Source organism: Cervus elaphus, chromosome 5 (genome assembly GCF_910594005.1).
Source record: "Cervus elaphus chromosome 5, mCerEla1.1, whole genome shotgun sequence".
Taxonomy (NCBI): Eukaryota; Metazoa; Chordata; class Mammalia; order Artiodactyla; family Cervidae; genus Cervus; species Cervus elaphus.
The window spans coordinates 116,451,022-116,471,373 of NC_057819.1; the positions used below are offsets into that span (position 1 = coordinate 116,451,022).

General features: G+C 35.1%; 1 protein-coding gene across 8 annotated transcripts in view; it reads right to left on the minus strand.

The window, feature by feature from the left end:
- Positions 1-20,352, minus strand: part of GPATCH8 (G-patch domain containing 8) — a 90,432-nt gene that overhangs the window by 48,870 nt on the left and 21,210 nt on the right. For 4 of the 8 annotated variants that reach the window (XM_043904832.1, XM_043904834.1, XM_043904833.1 and 1 more), the window contains 2 exons: positions 15,484-15,501; positions 13,325-13,397 (listed from right to left, as the gene is read on the minus strand). The exons of 1 other annotated variant lie outside the window; for it this stretch is intronic. Coding sequence is in view for 2 of the 7 variants with exons in the window: in XM_043904830.1 (XP_043760765.1) it covers positions 13,325-13,397 (73 nt within the window). In the remaining 5 variants the exon portion in view is untranslated. The remainder of the gene's footprint in view (positions 1-13,324; positions 13,398-15,483; positions 15,502-20,352) is intronic. 3 more of the 8 variants (XM_043904830.1, XM_043904831.1, XM_043904836.1) reach the window with 1 other exon arrangement.

Consider the following 20,352-nt stretch of genomic DNA (forward strand, 5'->3'; position numbering starts at 1 on the left):
ACATAACTACACTGAGAATTCTTTAATATTCCAAGATCACTCTTAAACCCCAAAATGTTTTCCAGCTCCATTTAAACTGCTCTTCCTTAACCCTACACCTCAAACCCTTCTCAACTCACCTTTATTTTCTTTCTATATTTTTCTAGGTAGTCCCTAAAAAAGGTGGCTACAAAATCTCAGTTCTCTTGTAAGAGGTAACTTCTAAACACTTGTGTCACTCTGGACAACTAGTGAGTGAGTCTCTGCAGCCTCTCCAGCAAAACGGAGACATTATCTCCACTTTCAGGACTGGCATGTAGATCAAAACAGACAACAAATAGACGATGCTTTGTAAACCCTAACATTTCACTATGATGCTGCTAAACTCGAACACTGTTGTCTTAAGGCCTCAGAAAATTAAAAAATCAATTTGTCCTTTCATTTCCAAAACTGGCATTTTAAAGTACCTTAAAATTAAAAATACTCTAAGAAGCTGTGGTAGATTCTAATGTTCTACCACAACTTGGTGATAATGAAACAGTCCTATTTACTGAAGGAGAAAATTATCATCTACCCCAAATCCTTCCCATATTATCATTCAATTAACAAGAGTGACCACTGAGTTTGAAAAGATTACACAAATATTAAATCTAAGCCAAAAGAATGACAGAGAAGGCAATGGCAACCCACTCCAGTACTCCTGCCTGGGAAAATCCCATGGACAGAGGAGCCTGGTGGGCTGCAGTCCATGGGGTCGCTAAGAGTCGGACATGACTGAGTGACTTCACTTTCACTTTTTACTTTCATGCATTGGAGAAGGAAATGGCAACCCACTCCATTGTTCTTGCCTGGAGAATCCCAGGGATGGGGGAGCTTGGTGGGCTGCCATCTACGGGGTTGCACAGAGTCAAACACAACTGAGGCAACTTAGCAGCAGCAGCAAAAGAACCAAGTACACTTCAGCAAGACTTTCTCCAAATTAAAACAGATCACCTAAGAAACTTCTCAGGTACATTTATCAGGTACAAACAATTTTCTTAGGTACAAATCACCTAAGAAAATTAATTAAGCCTAAACAAAACAGAAAAACTTGAACACTGTCAAAATGCTTACTACTTTACTATTTCTGTCACCTGAGAAATACACTAACACCTATGAATGTGTACTGAATAGTTAAGTTATTAATCCACTGTATACCGAATTTGTAATAGATGAAGTCCACATGGAATGTAGAAGTAAATTCAGAAAGTCAAATAGATTGAAATTACTGAAAAATCTCATTTCCTCTGGAGTCTCTTCTAAACAGTCCAGAGATCCTGGGTTATCCATAGAAATTTTCTTTTCCAGTTCTAAAGTCTATGATTCCATACAACTTCGAAGGCATTTTTGTCTCCTCTTAGTTTTGACTTTTCAAATATTGGCTAACCAGTGACATTTTATATTTTCAACTGTTTCCACCTGATTGGACTACTCTAATTACAATGAAATCATGATGATTATATACTAATTTTATATATTGGTATATTGTATATACTAATTTTATATACTGCTACTTTTAAGTTTCTTGGACATGCCACTCTCGTAAGAAATATGAGAAACCAGTTTCCACACAAACCAGTTTCATTTTAATCATGCAAACTAATCCAGGGCAAGAAGTCCAGAAATAATAATGTAGGAAACAGTGTAAATCAGGATAAAGATAAGATTATAAGAAAAATTAATAGCATTATACTAAATCAGACTAAAAATCACTAATCTATTTTGGATGAGCCAAAGAACCAACTGTCTACCCCTACTTGGTACAGTGAGGGTAACATTCTCAGAAGCTTATTTATTCATATGATCTAAAGCAAATTACTTGGGGAGCTTATTTAAAATGTAATTTCCTGAACCCTACCGCAGATCTGCTGAGTTGTACTGGTTGGGAATCTACATTTTTAACAAGCACCCAAAGTGATTCTGCTGCTCACTAAAGCTTGAGAATCACCAGTCTAATGGTAAAAGTACTAGAGTAGAGGTCAGAAGATTTATGTTATAAACACAGCTACTATCCTCAGCAGTTTGACTATGCATAAACACTTAAGTTTCTCAATCTATTTAAAGTGGCATTATCTCCCACCCTACTATTGGGAGAGGAAAATGAGATAAGATACAGGTGTAAAGCTTATATGCCATCATGTTTAATTCCCCAAACAATTCTGATATCTTTTAAAGATTTGAGTATACTGAGGAAAGGTCACACCACTTACTGATTGCAGAGCTTGAATTTAAACCCAGGTCAAATTTCAAATGAGGTAATAAAGTAGTAACCTGTGAATCAAGTACAGGCCTTACATATGTTTGTTTATCTCAGATTATTTTAAACTTTGAGCCAACATTTATCAAGTTTCACCAGAATATCTGGATTTCTGGTTTTGTTTTTTAAATTCAGGTCTGGCAACATATGAGACTATATTCCTAAACAGTAACAATGAGCAGGATCTAGCTGAGTGGCGGTTATTCCTCTCCAGACACGGCGCAACTCACACTACCTCCTACTACTGTCTCAAGTTCAGTGGGCTTCAGCTGTGAATGTTACCACCTGGCCCCAACAGGCATCGGAGCTTCCAAGTCCTACTCCTGAGACTGTCCTCTGCTCTTTCCTTCAAAGCTCCAGCTAGATTTTCTAACTTATTTGGTTACAGAGTTATCTACATCACAGATTTCAAAAGACTCAGTAAGACAGAAAAGGCTGAATTTGAATTAATAAACCACATTTACACATGTAAGATAATATTATTTTGTTCCCTTTTCTAAATGTACAACCCATTACTTCAAATTTTCGTAGCCATTTTAAATAAATATTTTCGTTTTTAGCTTTTTTCTTTATCAAAATATATTTCTCACAAATTGTACTTTTAAACTTTGTGTTCTTATCATGTTTATATTTGGTTCTACTTTTAAATACCAGTGCTTCTTATGGAAGAATGTGATGATTCCATGTATCAATTAACTAACAAGTATAGTTTGGCAGATGCCAGTACAATTGTTTGCCTCCTTATTTTCACAATGAGATCTTTCACTTATTAAATCATTCAAGAAATAAGTTAAAATTCTAAGTTATGTTTTTCAATTCTCTATTAAGCCCCCACTGTACCTTCAACTTCACAACTACGGTATTATACTGCACTACATTTATTTGTTACACTTGTGTCTGTATTAGACATAAACCTCTGGAGACAAGAGCTACATCTTATTCATTCCTTAACTCTTAAGACAGTACAGATCTGGCACATTCTACAGATTCAGTTAACTGTATGCAGAATAAAAAAACATATTGAAAAGCAACAACAGAAAACACATATATGCCTAGTAATTGTTATCATTTAGGAGTTTATAGTCTAACGAGAGTTAAGAGAGACATAAATACAAATTATTCAAGGTAGAATGTTAAAAATACCACAAGAGAAATATAAAGTGTAAGAAAAAATAAAGGGGGAAATTATAGTATGAGACAAGAAATTACAGGATTCTCTTTACCCCTGGAGATCAATTATCTTTCACTCTTAAAATTGTGGCCAAGGTTCTTACTACTCAATCTAGCCTCAAGTTTCCAGTGAATTTATACAAATTTATATTTATCATCAAGAAGATAAATGACCACTTCAAGTGCTCTAAGAAAAAATATCACATTCAAAGCTACCTACTTTTTTTCCAACCAGAGTAACAATTGTACATTTCAATTATGCAGTACTTTATTTCTCACCACCATCACATTTCTCCAGAAGACAGAAGTAAGCCACCACACAGCATTTAAGTACATTACAGATAGCATACTGATTAGAAGCATAGGTTTTTGGCAACATGATTCTACTACTTATGTGCTGTAAGATTTTGGGCAAAGAATTGCTTAAAATGTCAATCTCCTCATCTGTAAAAAAGGAGTAACTACCCCAGAGAGGACTTAAATTAGACTATACATGTGGCAAGCACTTTGTAAACACTTAAGTGCTAGCTATTATACTAAATCCAGTGAACAAAGGCTTGCTAGCAAGACATATGCATGAATCAACTATACATTATGCTTCCTAGTTAATTTATCATCCTTCATAACTACACTTTCCTTTCCAGTTCCACTGCTATCATTTTATTCTATGCCCTTATCAACTCATATCTAGACAACTTTCTAAATGGTTTTACATCTTCATCTTCAGTCATACTTTGGCTAGATTCGTACTTAACTTCTACCACCAAGGTGCTAACTGGTATAATGGAAAGAACAATAGATCACAAATCAAGAGACCTAGGGACTGCCTTTCAACACTGTGGAACCCTAAACCTATATTTCTTCATCTGTAAAATGAATTTCTGATTAAATTAGCTTTAATATTTCTATCTGCTAGATAAGTCTATACCTCTCTTCTTATCAAAAACTGCCTTTGGTTTACAAAATAAAGTTCCAAACTGGAGCAGCCTTCTACATTCAGTGTGGCAGTTAGTTAGCAGCATGGGTTTTGGAGTCAGAAAGACCAAGGTTTGAATTTTGATATTGTCATTTACTTGCTCAACTTCTTTAAGCCTCAGTTTCTTCCTCTGCAAAGCCAGAATAACACAGTCCTCCTTTAAGAATTAAATGTGTTAAATAGACAGACAACGGGAGAAGCTGCTATATGGGGACAGGAAACTCAACCCAATGCTCTGTGACAAACTAGAGGGGTGGGATGAGGTAGGCAGTGGGAGGAGATTCAGGAGGGAGGGGACATACATATATTTGTGGCTGATTCATGTTGTATGGCAGAAGCCACCATAACATTGTAAAGCAATTATCCTCCAATTAAAAATATTGTAAAAAAGAATAAAATGAGGTATTAGTTAAGATAATATTAGATGTGTGCCTATATGAACCAATTTCCCATTACTACTTTCTAGTTATGGTTTCTCAATTGCTCTTGGACACCCAGAACCCTGCTTCAACCAAATAACTGTGGTTTTTTCCATCCTTTCTTTTATACATTAAAGTTCAACATTTAAAAAATATGTATCTTGATAAGTTCTTCTGCATTTAAAGTGTGACATTTACTGCCCAATGGACATTTTCTGCTCTAGCCAGCCACACCTACTCTTCGTCAACTATAATCACCTTGTATATATCAGTATCTCTTTCTTTGATAATACCTATTCCTCCCTCCTTAAGACTTCATTGTGAGGTCTTCCCTAGTCATTTATCCTTACAGAGTTTACTCTTACAGTTTCTTCCACTTATCTCCTAAAATAAATGGCAAACTCATGAGAGTAAGGGTAGTATCTCACAATGTCATGTATACTCTTTATTATGGTCTCTTGAACATAGTATTTAATAAAAGTGCAACTATTTTAATGTAATTCTTTACCAGTGAGTGCTTCTTTTAAAGTAATCTATCTTGATAATGTCCAAACTGCTTCTATAACTGGTGTACTCTTTTCTTAGTAAAAAAAAAAAAAATCTGATCTAAATTTAGAAAAATTTGCTACTTCCTAATCATTTTGCATGAACTTGAAATATATTTAATGTCTTCTGATTAAATAACACCTTAACATATATTTAATGTCTGTCTTTAAATGCAACAATCTCTATACTGAGAAACAAGTAGTCTATACAGCATGTGAGTTCACCATTTCCCCTTCTCATCTCCCCCAATCCCTTTTCATTTCTACTCTAGCCCTAAAATCTAGACTTTTTACTACAGACTGTCAATTCTAATTTTGTTTACTAACTGGATTCAACTCATTTGTTTATATTAACTAAATTCCATTAAGATAGTCAGAGGTTATATATAATCTATATCTTACTAAATTTGATACCTGAATTACAAAAATTATGCTTACCTTTGGAAACGCATAAAGACTGCACAGCTCATTTAATTACCAGGGAACAAAGATCATTCCAGGCTCCTTCAGCTAGACCAGCACCAAGTATAAACTAAACCTTTCTGACAATCCATACTGACATGCAGAATGTCTGGATTCTAGACTTGGCACATAATCCATGAAAACAAATTTCAAAGGGAAACTAAGGAAGTAGAACAGCTCAGCTTTTTACAAATATCCTATCCAGAACATTTATCTATGTCACCATAGTATTAAAGGAAACCTATTTTTCTCCAGCCAAAGAATGATTTTTCTTAGAAGTTAGTATGGTTTTAAAACTCAACATTCTAACTTAACAATAAAGCCCAAACTTTAACACTACATATTTCTACTGTATGGAATTCAAATCTAGCTTTTCTTTAGTCATAAAATCTATTAATATAAGCACTGCTGGGGCTTAGCTAATGCAGGGTTTACCCAACTATATTTACCATTTGTTTGCTAACTGAAACTAGAGTGGGAGGAGGGATACATACATAAAACCAAAGAAACACTAAAGAAACCAACTCTACTCTGCTTGGATTCTGTCTACTGTGAATCTTTTTCAAAACAATTCTTTTCTTTCTACATTTTTTTTAGTAGTTAATAGTATATCATATCAAATTTTAAAAGGGATACAGTAAAAAGCAACTCACTTTCCCTTCACAGTCCGCCTTAACAATGATTTTTCTCTGCACAGTCAAGCAAATAAGAAACAAATATATGCACAAACCCCACAGAATGTACCCTTTTAATGTTTCACAGTGAAATGCTTCAGTTCATCTTTCTTGACACATTTTCCAGCCAACAATTTCATACAATCAAATTTTTATGCTTCAATCTCAAAAATCTAATTCAACATTTTTAAGAAAAAGATATATGAGAAACCTGGAGATATAATACATTTCACATACAACTTGTAGGACTTTGGGAAAGCTGCCTAAGTATCAACAAAAGCTATGGACATGTTACAACAGAGAAAGCAACTGTCAAGAACCATAGTAATTATCTGGTAATCAGGAAGAAATGTATACTTTGTATCTTAATTAAAAAAAAAAATCAATAAACAGGCAGCTATGTTTTAGAAGCTGGTTAGCAGCTGGGTTGATGTGTATTCCATTTAAAATAATGGAAAATAGAAACACACTGTTTTATGTGCCACTAAGAAATTTTATAAGCTGCCATTATAACTTTAATGCCATTAATAAGGTACATCTGATTTTACCTTTATTAAAATATGAAAAAATGTCTTAGGATCAAGGAAATATGGTAGACTTATTTCCAATCTTTTATCACAGTGATATAATGAATAATTTCAATCATACATTATTTTGTGCATTTCATGAATAAGTTAGACAGAAACAGAATTGTTGGATCTAAGGATACATGCATTTTAATCTTTAAGTAATTCAAATTGTTCTCTATAGTGGTTTTATCAGTTTATAGTCTCACTGGCTATAAGAACCTATTTTCCCCAAATCTGACCAGGCTAGTCTTTTTTAAAGCCTTTTCCAAGCCAACAAGTAAAAAATGATATCTCATAGTTTAATATTCATTATCTCTAATATGAACAGAAATGAGAATCTTTTCATATTCCTAAAGGTCATCTGCAATACTTTTCTGTAAACAGTGATCACGGCATTTCCCCCTTTCTATTTAGGTTACAAGCATTTCACATACCCATACCTCTGTCTACAATGAGATATTACAGATATTTCCCCCGGTTTGCTCAGTTATTGTTACCTTATTATGATAAAATATAGTCAAATTAATCCTTCTTTTAAGGATTTCTGGGTTTGGAGTTGAACTTAGAAAAGTTCTCCTTATTATAAGATTATCTTTAATAAGTATCCTATTGTTCATCTTAATGATTTTATGATTTTATTTTTTACATTTAAATATTTTATTCATCTAGAATATGTTTTGGGGTAAGGTATGACAGTGGGGATCCAACTTCTTTACAGTTGTCCCAACCCCACTGCTTAGTGACTGAGGCTCTTTTAGATGTAACTAAGAGCTCAGTTGGAGAAGGAAATGGCAACCCACTCCAGTATCCTCGCCCGGAAAATCCCATGGACAGAGGAGCCTCTTAGGCTGCAATCCATGGGGTCACAGAGTCAGACACGACTGAGTGACTTCACTTCACTTCACTTCAAGAGCTCAGTACATCATCATCATGAGAAACGCTGGGCCAGAAGAAGCACAAGCTGGAATCAGGATTGCCAGGAAAAATATCAATAACCTCCGATACGCAGATGACACCACCCTTATGGCAGAAAGTGAAGAAGAACTAAAGAGCCTCTTGATGAAAGTGAAAGAGGAGAGTGAAAAAGTTGGCTTAAAGCTCAACATTCAGAAAACTAAGATCATGGCATCTGGTCCCATCACTTCATGGCAAATAGATGGGCAAACAGTGGAAACAGTGGTTGACTTTATTTTTCTGGGCTCCAAAATCACTGCAGATGGTGATTGCAGCCATGAAATTAAAAGAAGCTTCCTCCTTGGAAGGAAAGTTATGACCAACCTAGACAGCATATTGAAAAGCAGAGACATTACTTTGTCAACAAAGGTCCGGCTAGTCAAGGCTATGGTTTTTCCAGTGGTCATGTATGGATGTGAGAGTTGGACTGTGAAGAAAGCTGAGCGCAGAAGAATTAATGCTGGAGAAGACTCTTGAGAGTCCCTTGGACTACAAGGAGATCCAACCAATCCTGGGTGTTCATTGGAAGGACTGATGTTGAAGCTGAAACTCCAATACTTTAGCCACTGGATGCAAAGAGCTGACTCATTTGAAAAAGACCCTGATGCTGGCAAAGATTGAGGGCAGGAGGAGAAGGGGACGACAGAGGATGAGATGGTTGGATGGCATCACCGACTCAATGGACATGGGTTTGGGTGGACTCCGGGAGTTGGTGATGGACAGGGAGGCCTGGCGTGCTGCAGTTCAAGGGGTCGCAAAGAGTCAGACACGACTGAGTGACTGAACTGAACTGAAGAGCTCAGAATTACTGAAACAAATAGCAAAATTAGGGACTTAGGACCCTAAAACATACATAGCATTAAAGGCACAGAGCTGGGAGTCAAATATCTAGCACATATTCAGTTCAGTTCAGTTGCTCAGTCGTGTCCGACTCTTTGTGACCCTGAGGACCAGCACACCAAGCTTCCCTGTCCATCACCAACTCCCAGGGCTTGCTCAAACTCATGTCGATAGAGTTGGTGATGCCATTCAACCAATAATAGCACATATTAGTATCTTAGCTACTACTGCTACAAATTCTGGGAGATAGAGAGTAGTAAGATAGAGGCTTCTCTATGATTTTTATGACACTTAGGCTTTTGATGAATACCTAAAGATTAACTCAAATTCAGTTAAAATGTCTAAATATACACCATACAATTGAGGTGTTAATAACAATTAGCATTTATATAGTGTTTTACAGTTTGCATAAAGTAACTTCACTTAATTACTTTATCCTCATAATCACTGCAAGAATATAGGCAAAGATTTTAATCCTCATTTATTGCTGAAACAAATAATTCAACTTGTCCCTTTACTTAAAGTAAGTGGCAGAGCCAAACTCAAACCTAAATCCTAAGTTTCCAAATGCTGTTCACACTGCTTCATACCCTATACCAAGTGCTTCTAAACAAAAATAAAAGAGAATCCCTACTCTCAAGGAACTTAAAGCAATTTGTCAATTAAGTATTCAATGGATCACATACTAAAAAATATAAAACACAGTCCCTGGCCTCAAAAAACCTTCAAAAGTGTACCGTAAGTTTAAAAAGCAAGACTTAGAGGACTGGAAAATAAACCTGAAGAGCAGGAACAATCTTATTTACTTTGCCCATGACTTACATTATTTACAACTGGTATAACTAGAATACATTATTATCTCATAGCTGAGCTAATGCTGGTTGACTGTTACTGACTGAACCCTCTAAAGGAAATATGTCATACCTCTTCATTTGTCTCAGGGGATGAACTTTTGTTTGTGACCAAAAAATCAGTTAAATCATCAAACAGCTCTTAGACAATATAACAAAGAAAGTTTAGGAACCACTTCTGGGCTACATCTACTTACCTATTTCATAGCAAAATAAAGATTTTGAGCTACATTCCATTCTATTTCAAAGCTGTCAGAAGGTCATAAAACAATTTCAAGAACCAAATTCAACACCCACAAAATACAACTATCATCTGCTGTTTATTCCAAATTAAACACACTTTCTGCCTCCATTAAAAAAAAAACAAAACCACAACCGTTCATAATATTTCTCATCAGCAGGCCTTTCTTTATTGTTGTTTCCTTCAGGTATCTTGTCAACAACCTTTTCTACAAGTCTTTTATTTTTCTTTAATACTAACAATCACTTATCTGCCACACACAAATTTTAACTTTTGAAATATTTTAATAAGCACTGTGATGTGTGCTAAATCGCTTCAGTCATGTCCAACTGTGCAACCCCATAGACTGAAGCCCTCCAGGCTCCTCTGTCCATGGGATATTCCAGGCAAGAATACCGGTATGGGTTGCCATTCCCTTCTCTAGGGGATCTTCCCAAAAGGGATCCAACTGGTGTCTCTTATGTCTAACCCACATTGGCAGGCGGGTTCTTTTACCACTAGCACCACTATGGAAGCCCTAATAAATATTAAGGGAGAACAAAAGGTGAATAAGGGAAATTCAAGTACAAAATTAAACCCACCTAACAAAGCTGAATTTTCTATCGTGCCACAAAGAATTCTGTTTCAGAGTTAGCATGCCCTATTCTCCAACCTATCCAGTGACAAGTTATATACACTGCAGCCCCAAAGACTAGCACTCTGTAAAGTCTCGCAGGGCTTGCAATAATTTTTAAATGTTAACAAAATCTTGAAAAGATCAGGTTTAAATTCAGTGGATGACTGCATGTTAAAAAATGTTAGAGCCTAAAATCAAACAAAAGCAACTAAAAGTTGACAATAAACAAGTAAATACAAAGAACTTACAAAGCCATGAACCTAGAAATTATTTAGTCTATGCAGTAGTAAGAAGGCATTATGATTTTCTGCAAAGCAATAGGGTTTTCTTCAGTGGTTATTTGTAGCAAAGATTTGGTACAATGAAAAAAATTTGTCATGAATTATCTCAATATGTCATAAATGCAGCTATATTCTAGTCAAACTATGTGGGTATTACAGAAAGAGCTATGTAAAAGAAATCAACTCAATGTCTGTACAATGTTGAATGTGACACTAAAAAAATAAAAGAGCCATTTCCAAGACAATTAAAGTCACCCCTTAATGCTGGCAGGAGAATAAGGTCCCATTCTTTTTGAAGGGTAGAGACCGTACTAGCCATTCAAGACAGATGGGCTTTGAAAAACAATGTGAATTTAGTAAACACTACCAAAATGTACACTTACAAATGGTTACAATGGCAATTGTATGTTACGTGGGCTTTGCCACAATTAAAAAGAAAAAAAATGGATGGACTTCAAATTTATCTTTTATTTTAAATAAATAATGGATTGATGAGTTATTGAGTGCTTATTACATGCCAATCACCACAGAGATGAATGTGAAATATGGATAAAATCTGATTTCTCTTTTCAAGGAATTCAAAGTTTAAAGAGACTCAAATTTGAAAGTATTCTTAAAATGAAACAATAATTTTCCATCACCCAAAAATAGTTAAGTACCCATTTACCTAATCTTTTTTAAAATTTTATTTTATTTTTAATTGGAGGATAATTACTCTACAATATTGTGATGGCTTCTGCCATACATCAACATGAATCAGCCATAGGTATACACAGGTCCCTCCCCTCCTAAACCGCCCTCCCACCTCCCTCCCCATCCCACCTCTTTAGACCATCACAGAGCACCTTTCTTAAACTCGCTTGCTATATGTCTCTCTCACTCTTTTTCTCTGCCAATTCTAGTTGTACTTTGAAGTCTCCAATGCTTACAATGCAAAACTCTGGGATTCAAACAGATCTGCTAGCCCCCTATGTGATGTCCCCAAATTCTACTCCCCTGTGTACCTGAACAAAAACAGTAACAATCAACAATGCTCCTGGGAATCTCTGAATAGGAAGAGAGGTTTCAAACAGTAGGGGGAAAGATCAAATCCAATCTTCAGACCTTATTCTGAACTATCACCTCCATTCAACCCAACCCAACATTTAACTGTGCAAACCACTGGGACTAAACCTCCAAGAAGTCATTTCTACTTTAGTCCTGATGACCCCTGCTCTTTTCTGGTCTCTTACAAAATCTATGGTCTATGCCATACAAATTGCTCTCAGTTGTTGAGTATTCTTTATACTGTGTACAATGAGTTCTTGCACCACTGGAAAACAAGTTTAGTGGTGATCAAATCTTTCTACCTCCCCAAAGGACAGGTTAATGCTTAGTAATAAATATTAATTTGAAATGTATTTCTGAGCATTTCTCATGTCAGCACTGAATAGAATCTGTGGATGCATACTTTAAAAAGCAAAGGATGTAAAGACTGAAACATCCTGTTGTGCCCGTTAATACAGACACGTGAACTGATTATAGACTGCCCAGTCGTATTATGGAAATTCATTTCCCAAATTCAAAAACTTAAGTCAACAGTAGTACACCTCTCCCCAAAGATCCCTTTATACAACAAGACCCTTCATGACCAAATGTAGAAGTACAATGATTTCCATCATTTCTGAGGTACTGTTCACATCTGCAGACAACAGCAGCCCTTGAATACGAGGGAGCTAATAAGTGAATGGAGTTGGTTGACTGGTTTTCAACTAGCAAGAACTCAGAAGCAGAAATGTTAGCATTGTTTGTTATCCAAATGATTAGTATAGTTAAAAAGAAAAAAATACATGCAATGTAAACTTTAAACCATACATTTCCCAGAGACTGACCTGAACTTGAGAAATGGCCTCTCAGAGAACCCTAGGAAATCTGTTTCCATTTTATGTTTCATATAGGTTAATTATTCTCTCTACTATTGCATGGAGTCTGATTAGAGACAAAGAACCAGGGCAATCACCAGCTTCAGGAAGAATTCAGGAGGGCAAAAATTAAACTCTGCTGTTGAAATTAATCCTCTTTAAAATACAGCAGCCACAACACATCACTAAGTGACACAAAGAAAGTATATTCTGATTTCATTTACTTTATGAAGTAAAGTGAAGTACATACATATTTCATTTACTTTACCCACCCATCACTTCCACCAAAAGAAATTAAAAACAGATTGAGCCATACACAGTATGTTTGACCTGAAAGTATTCATGACACAGCAGCTTACTCTTGCAAATTATTAGCTTAATAGTGATTTCAAATACAGTTATAGGAAAAACAGACTACTCTAGGGGATAAAAGGCAGCGGGGGGAAAGCCCAAACACTTTTTAAAGAAAGACAGCAAATATATTCAGACATAAGATCTGCATCAGAAACATTTTTTCTTTCTTTTTTCTTGGTATATTTAAAAAACTTACCCTGAAGAGATTTTCCCAATCCCTGGCCCAGCTTCCACCCATGTTTCTGGAGTAAGCGATGTCCAATATTATCCTGACAGACAGAACAGAGAGACAAACCAAAAATATTCCAATAATATATTCTTCCCTTCCTAGTGATATTTAACAGGTGATGAACAAGAGATAATTTTACATATATGCATGCAAAAAAGGTGCTAATAGGGGAGCTGTGCCCAACAAAGAGGGCATTAATGTAAAAAGAAATACTGGCTAGTATTTTATACAGGAAGACCAAAGAGGGTAAGGGTCCTTTCTGATGGTGTGTTGGGCAATTTTTATACACAACACTTTTAAAAAGAGAAAAAAGGGAAGGGGAAAGGGGGAAGAATACACTTATGAAATTTAAAACTAACATTAAAAAGCATAAAATCAAAGTACTTATACAATCATATCCACCACCTAGACAGCACCACTTTAAGAGTTTTTTTTTTTTTTTTTAAAGAAAATCTACATTGTGTTTAGTTATTTTGCTTATGTGTCAGGCTTTCATGATATAAAGTAAGTTGTAAGTGTAAGACTGCCCCACCACTAGAAATGAAAACACAATCAGAGCAAAATCCAGGCTAGACTTGATTGGTTTTTTAATACATATATATAAAATATAAATATTTAACTAGCATGCAGCCAATATTAAACTGAAAAAACAGTGAGGTTAGTAAAACGAGAAATTAAATTGATTAAACAGAAAAATAAAATGAGCTCAAGCACAGACTGAGTGATGCATTTCAACATGTAATCTAACAAAAATGCTAAAATGTTAGAATGAAACAGGCCTAGCAATAAGTTAACAGTAAAGAACCATTAGTGCATGTAGGGGAAAAAAACCAATATACATAATGTCTCATCTTCCTAGGAGCACAGTGGAAAAGATCTTTCAATGGAAACCACATGTAAAGACACTAGAAACAACAATTAAATGTCAGCTTTTGCATAAGGTTTCAAGATCTTAGAAACCTCTGCAGACCTTTGTCCAGTTCTTTGCTTTTTACAAATACAGAGAGAACACTAAAATAATCATTTAACTGTATCTGATAAAATGATGTTACTTATCAAAAGGAAAACATTTAAAAATTGTAAACAAAAAGTGTTCTGTATGCATTAAGATGTAATTTATAATATTAATTGGGTATCACCACTTGAAAATAATCTCATTATTTCTTGAAATGAAATTATGAAGTCAACTAAACCATAAATTTCTGAATTAAAAACAAACATCTCAGATTAAATTGACTTTTATCTTCCAGCTACATATTCAATGGTAAAATGCTCTAGAATTATAGAAAAAATTATGTTACTAGTATATTCTCTGATAGTAAGTTACAAGAGGAAGATCAGGTCTCTTCAATGCTCTGCTTAAAAAAAAAAAAGGGTCAACTTCCTTCTATGAGTTTATGACAGGATGCCAACTAGAAAACTGGACTGAGCAGCTTATTATTTTATTCATTAGAGGAACGAAGATCAGGATACTTGAAAAAATGGGGCAAATGATAATGAAAACTGTTTCTATAAAAAAATGCAATTATTTTAAACATACATATACACAGTCATTACTGTGCACAAAAGGTCACTAGAGATTATTTTTTGCTAGGAATTGAGAGAATGAGAAAATGCTATGGTTATATGTAATCCAAGTACTGAATGCCTAACTATTTATAAATAGCTTTATTTAAAAAAAAAAAAAAAAAAACTTTTGTAAGTCTTAATACAACTAATGTTAGCAGAAAATGAAGATAAAGAGAGAGGCCTTTATAGTACTACTGTGGAAATAAACTTACCTGTACATAAAATCCTTGTTTTATATCATAACTCCTACAACTAAATTAACTGCAGAAAGGACAAGGATAGCAGAATGACTCTAAGATAATGTAGCTGAATAAAGTATTGTTAAATCTTTTAATAGGCTAATTTTATGACTAGGCACAGATTTAGGGTATTAAAACCATGCTGACAAAAATTGTTGTCTCTTTTTTTAAATTAAAAAAACTATCTTTTGGCTAAGTGGAGATGAGACATTATGCTGACAGTGTTATATTATGAATGCACTAAAATAAACAGACAAATGAAGCAGTATGCTATTTCCAAAAGCAGTGCAAGTGGAGTGAAAGCATTTCCATACGAACCTGGCTTTAAAAACTGGGCTGTCAAAAGAACAGTTAAATGTAACACAAAGTAAGAAACTGTCCAATCACTAATGGTCGTTTTTTTTTTTTTTGTCTTGTTTTCAATTCACTGCTTGCAATTAATGTATTTATTAAAGAAGAGTGAAAGCATAAGTAAATTCACGAGTCAAGACCAGCTGAGAGATTCAAGAGCAGCGTGTTGTGACTGACAACAGTGAAAGGAAAAGCAAATGTTAAAGGGAGAGGGAGAAAAAAGAAAAATTTAGGGTTATACACATTAGCATCACTTTCACAAAACCACTCAAGATGGCTGTCACCTTCTCAAAAAAAGCTATTGATACAAAATGGCAGTGGTACTTCTCTTCTAAATCTTTAAAGGAAAACTGTTCTTTAATTAAATCTACTTCCCTGGTGGCTCAGACGGTAAAGCGTCTGCCTACAATGCAGGAGACCCAGGTTCAATCCCCGGGTTGGGAAGATCTCCTGGAGAAGGAAATGGCAACTCACTCTAGTACTCTTGCCTGGAAAATCCCATGGCAGTCCATGGGGTCGCAAAGAGTCGGAGACGACTGAGTGACTTCACTTTCTTTCACTTTCCCCAAGTGTGAACAGGGAATGAAATGTCAGTGGTTATGTATTAATATTATTAATATGCCACTCCATGTCCTTGCAATTATAACAAAAAGCAACAAAAATAATAGGCATATCTCCCAGAAAGTCTTCCACTCACCAACCTCCTAGATTACAGAAAATCTGAGCCTTTCCTATAATTTCAGACTATATCTGTTTTTGGAGGAAAAATGGCAGTTCTGCAACTCTGCAGAAAGGACTAGCATTCACTATGGTCCCTTTTCCTACCAAAAGAAAAAAGTTTTATAAAGGCTAGTCAAAAATAGAGTAGGCTTAAGGATGATGGGTAACACAAGAAAGGCACGTCAAAATACCTCATAACAAAGTATTAACAGAACTAAATGTCATTTATAACAGTAAACTGCAGTAATCTGTAGCCTCAACTGGTAATCTAGACATAACAAGGGCAATGAGCATTATTTAACTCCTGAAATAACAATTTATTATTATGGTTACTACAAAAGTGACTTAAAAAACTTCATTTTTTATTTTTAAACAAAATAAATAATTTGAAGTTTAGTTATAATCTTATAGAACTGAAAATGTATTTTTTTTAACACAGACTGGTTTGTGACTGACAAAAGGGGCATGTATAGTGAGATAGGCTGTTTATAATTTAAATACACATGGAAGAAATGCAGGAAAACACTAATTTTAAACAATTAATAAAGCAACTAACTTTGCCCAAGGGAGGTAGGCAAAAAGGTCGTTTTCCAGATCATTCATAAAGAGTTCCCAAAACCTATTGTTGTTGTTTGGCCGCGCCACACGGCCTGTGGGGTGTCAGTACCCTGATGAGGGATTGAACCTGAGTTCTTGGCAGTTAAAGTGCAGAGTCCTAACCACTGGACTGCCAGGGAATTCTTCCCATGACCTATTTATTACTCTCTGTCCTTAACATTCAAAAATGGTGGCAGTCTGGCATTTTATTTGGTTAGGAATGAAGTTCTTCTCAATTCTGGTTAAACTATGAAGCTGAGCTAAAAATTCAAAACTTTTTTCATCTAGATTACCTAAATTGGCCTTTATGGTTTTTCTATTTCTAAACTTAAATGTAAATTAAAGTGCTATATTTTAATCTTCTGTACTAAATGTGCAAGAAAGGAGGATATAATTTTTAAATGGGAACATCAGTAATAGCAAGAAATGTGTATCAGAAACAACTACCAATATGCTAAAAACACAATACCAGCCCCAAAACAAAAAACCATCTCATTATTGTTTCAGCCATTCCTCAACAATTTAATTAAATACCAAGTAGAAAACTTTCCTAGGAACTTCCCTCTGTTCCCTGAAACTGTATACCATCAAAGAAACAATAACGATTTGGGAAACAGCCCCACCAATCTGTATAATGGGAGTCTGCCAAAATATAGACTAAAATTCACTTCATTGTGTGGGGTTGATTCTAAGTTTTTTAATAGTAGGAAACAGAATACCAAGTCTCAAGAGAAAACTATACTACAATTATGGCAATGACTAGATGAATACTAATTCCACACTGAATTTTCTTTTAGTCGACAGCCACATTCAATTTACACCATTTAGCTCATTTTCAACAGTGACAAAAATGGCAAATCTCTTGAGTGGATTGTAAGCTTTGCTGATTGTGTATTAAAGACTCTATAAGCAAAAACCAAGTGCTACTAGGTGAACCCATGCAAACAACAAGTTGTAAAAATTCCCCAAACAAAAAAATCTATAGCTCACTACAGATGACACAATGAAGACTAGAGAGAAAAGCCATATAGTAATGCTACACCATTCAGCTCCAAGAAGCACATTATTTATAGTGCAGTCCACATGTGGTCACTGCGAAATATCAAATCAGCAGTCTTATAGAATTACAGTTTGGAACTAGTGGAGTCCACAGATCTAAACAGATACGCAACATGACAAAACCCACTTATACATATACTTCTAAATCCTTAGATATGCAAAGTAAACATCAGCAACTGGAATTTGAAAACTTACATTAATTTTTTAAACCTGCTCAGTCAACCTGACAACTATAAAGACAGAATTTTAATCAGTCAGGTAGAACAAAGACCAAGTACTGGCTGACGGGCAGTTTCACTTCCAACTGCAACAATGACAACATATTTTAAGTCTATGGTGCAGGGATTTTGCCTTTGTATAGCTTATAATCACTCTCCCATCTGATTTCTCATCTTCTTTCTATGGTAAAGATCACAAAGAACCATATACCTTAAGTCAGATCAACCAATTTTTGGATCTATGGTGGAATTCTAGACTGGGTCATGGTTTTAAGATTTTTGTTTTTTAAATGCTTTATTTTTCGGTATAAAGTGGAGATCATAATTATAGCTGGGACCTAAAAATCTCATAAAGCAGCTACATTAAAACATAAATTAAAAAAATTTTTTGTAATAAGAGCAAAATGTTTATACTTTCCACCTTCTCTTTAATTCAGATAAACAAGTTTTCTGGCAATTCTTTAACAATTTTCTTGGAACAGTGTTTTATTGTCGACCAGAAACTTCACTGAAAGATATCTGGTTGGTTGAAATAAACCAGGGAAAATAAAAATTTATACCAAAGATAACCACCTATTTCATTAATGCTGGATTCTGATGCATTTTCAACATTTCCAGATTGAAACTGAAGTACCTGTATCATCTCAGGAACAAATCTAAGCTTCACAAGTTTATCAAAATCATAATGTATTATCACATCTTTGTATCTCATTTCCCATCTTGCTAGTTTGCAACACATTTACCCTATTACAAATCAAAAAGCCCTTAATCCTATACTCACAATAACCCTTCACATGGGCATATTCTTGGCACAAACCTGTGCAGAGACTTCCTCGGTTACCAGCTGCTGCAGATTACCTTTGTTTAAAAAAAAAAATGACTAGACCTTTAGCTCCTGCAATGATCTGTAGACTCCCAAAGCTGCATATTTCCAGCCACTTTTGAGTTGCATGCTGTAGCAAAACAGTCAGCACCTCTCAATAGATATTGCTGCAGAGAAAGATTTTAATTCAGCAGAGACTCTTTCTGTGTGTTAGAAGCAACTGCTATTTCCCCCTAAGAACAAGATAGCTCGATAGCTCAACAAGATAGCCAGCCAGCCAGATGTGTAACTAATATACACTTACTTGGTGGGCATTCCCAAGGTGATAGGGCTCTTGGAAGTTACTACACTATTTTTATGCCAATCATTTTAGGACTTTCTTTTAAAACTTTAAATTTACCCCCAAATGATTGGGAACAGAAAAATCCCTCTCTTTTTGCCCCACTTCTATCTAACACCACGTTGGCTATGAAGCACCTTACTATTACTACCTAAACTACCACATTACAAATAATGCATATTTTAATGTGTTTCAGGAGTAAATTTTCATTAGAAGTACAATTTACTACTATACATCTCTGAATATATACTTATTCATAAAAAATTAAATATCCAGTCCGAGGACACTTGCTATTTTTAGTGGAGAAGATAATACTATTTAATAAGTAAGGCATGTATCAATTCCACTCCTACTCACTGAGATTACTCAGTCAGACTGCCTTCTGACAGTGTTCTCTCTATGACATATGATGGGAAAATTCCTGGACATTGTGAGAGGAAAAAGAGCACTAGTCCCACATGCCAAAGGAACAAACCTTCCAAAAACCTTTAAATGCAGTCCTAAAAGAAGGCTTTTAAAATGTTAAATATCATTTAATTTCGTGCTTTTATTAAAACTTTCTTGAGTATAGCAATAATGAATACTAGGCCGCAAATTTAGTCCAGCTAAATTTCCTGCTACTGTTGAGTCAGAGTACCCACTCAATTATAGCTTGTATAATATTAATCAACCTTGTACCTTGTAGAATATGGCACCTGGGTCTTTCTGCTGACAGCTATCTATTCTTAAACTTTGACCCAAAGAAACATTTAAATGATATGGAAAAGTTCTTTTTCAAGTATAAAATACTGACCTAGCTAGCCCATAGATTTCACTGTAAAATTCCACCTTGTGATGATTCCCAAGACGATAGTAAAATAAGACAAAAACTCCAAAGATTTTTTAACTCATCAAAGTGGGCCTGGCATTTCATCCTTAAGTCAAAACACAAGACTGGGCTTTCAGCACAACATCAGATGTGAATTCTCCCTCTGCAGCATTATCACATGCGTCATCAATTACTGCCATGCCTAAGTCTAGCATCATGCCAGCACATTAAGACAGAAGGTACTATATGCAGTGTTCACTGGACCAGAAGA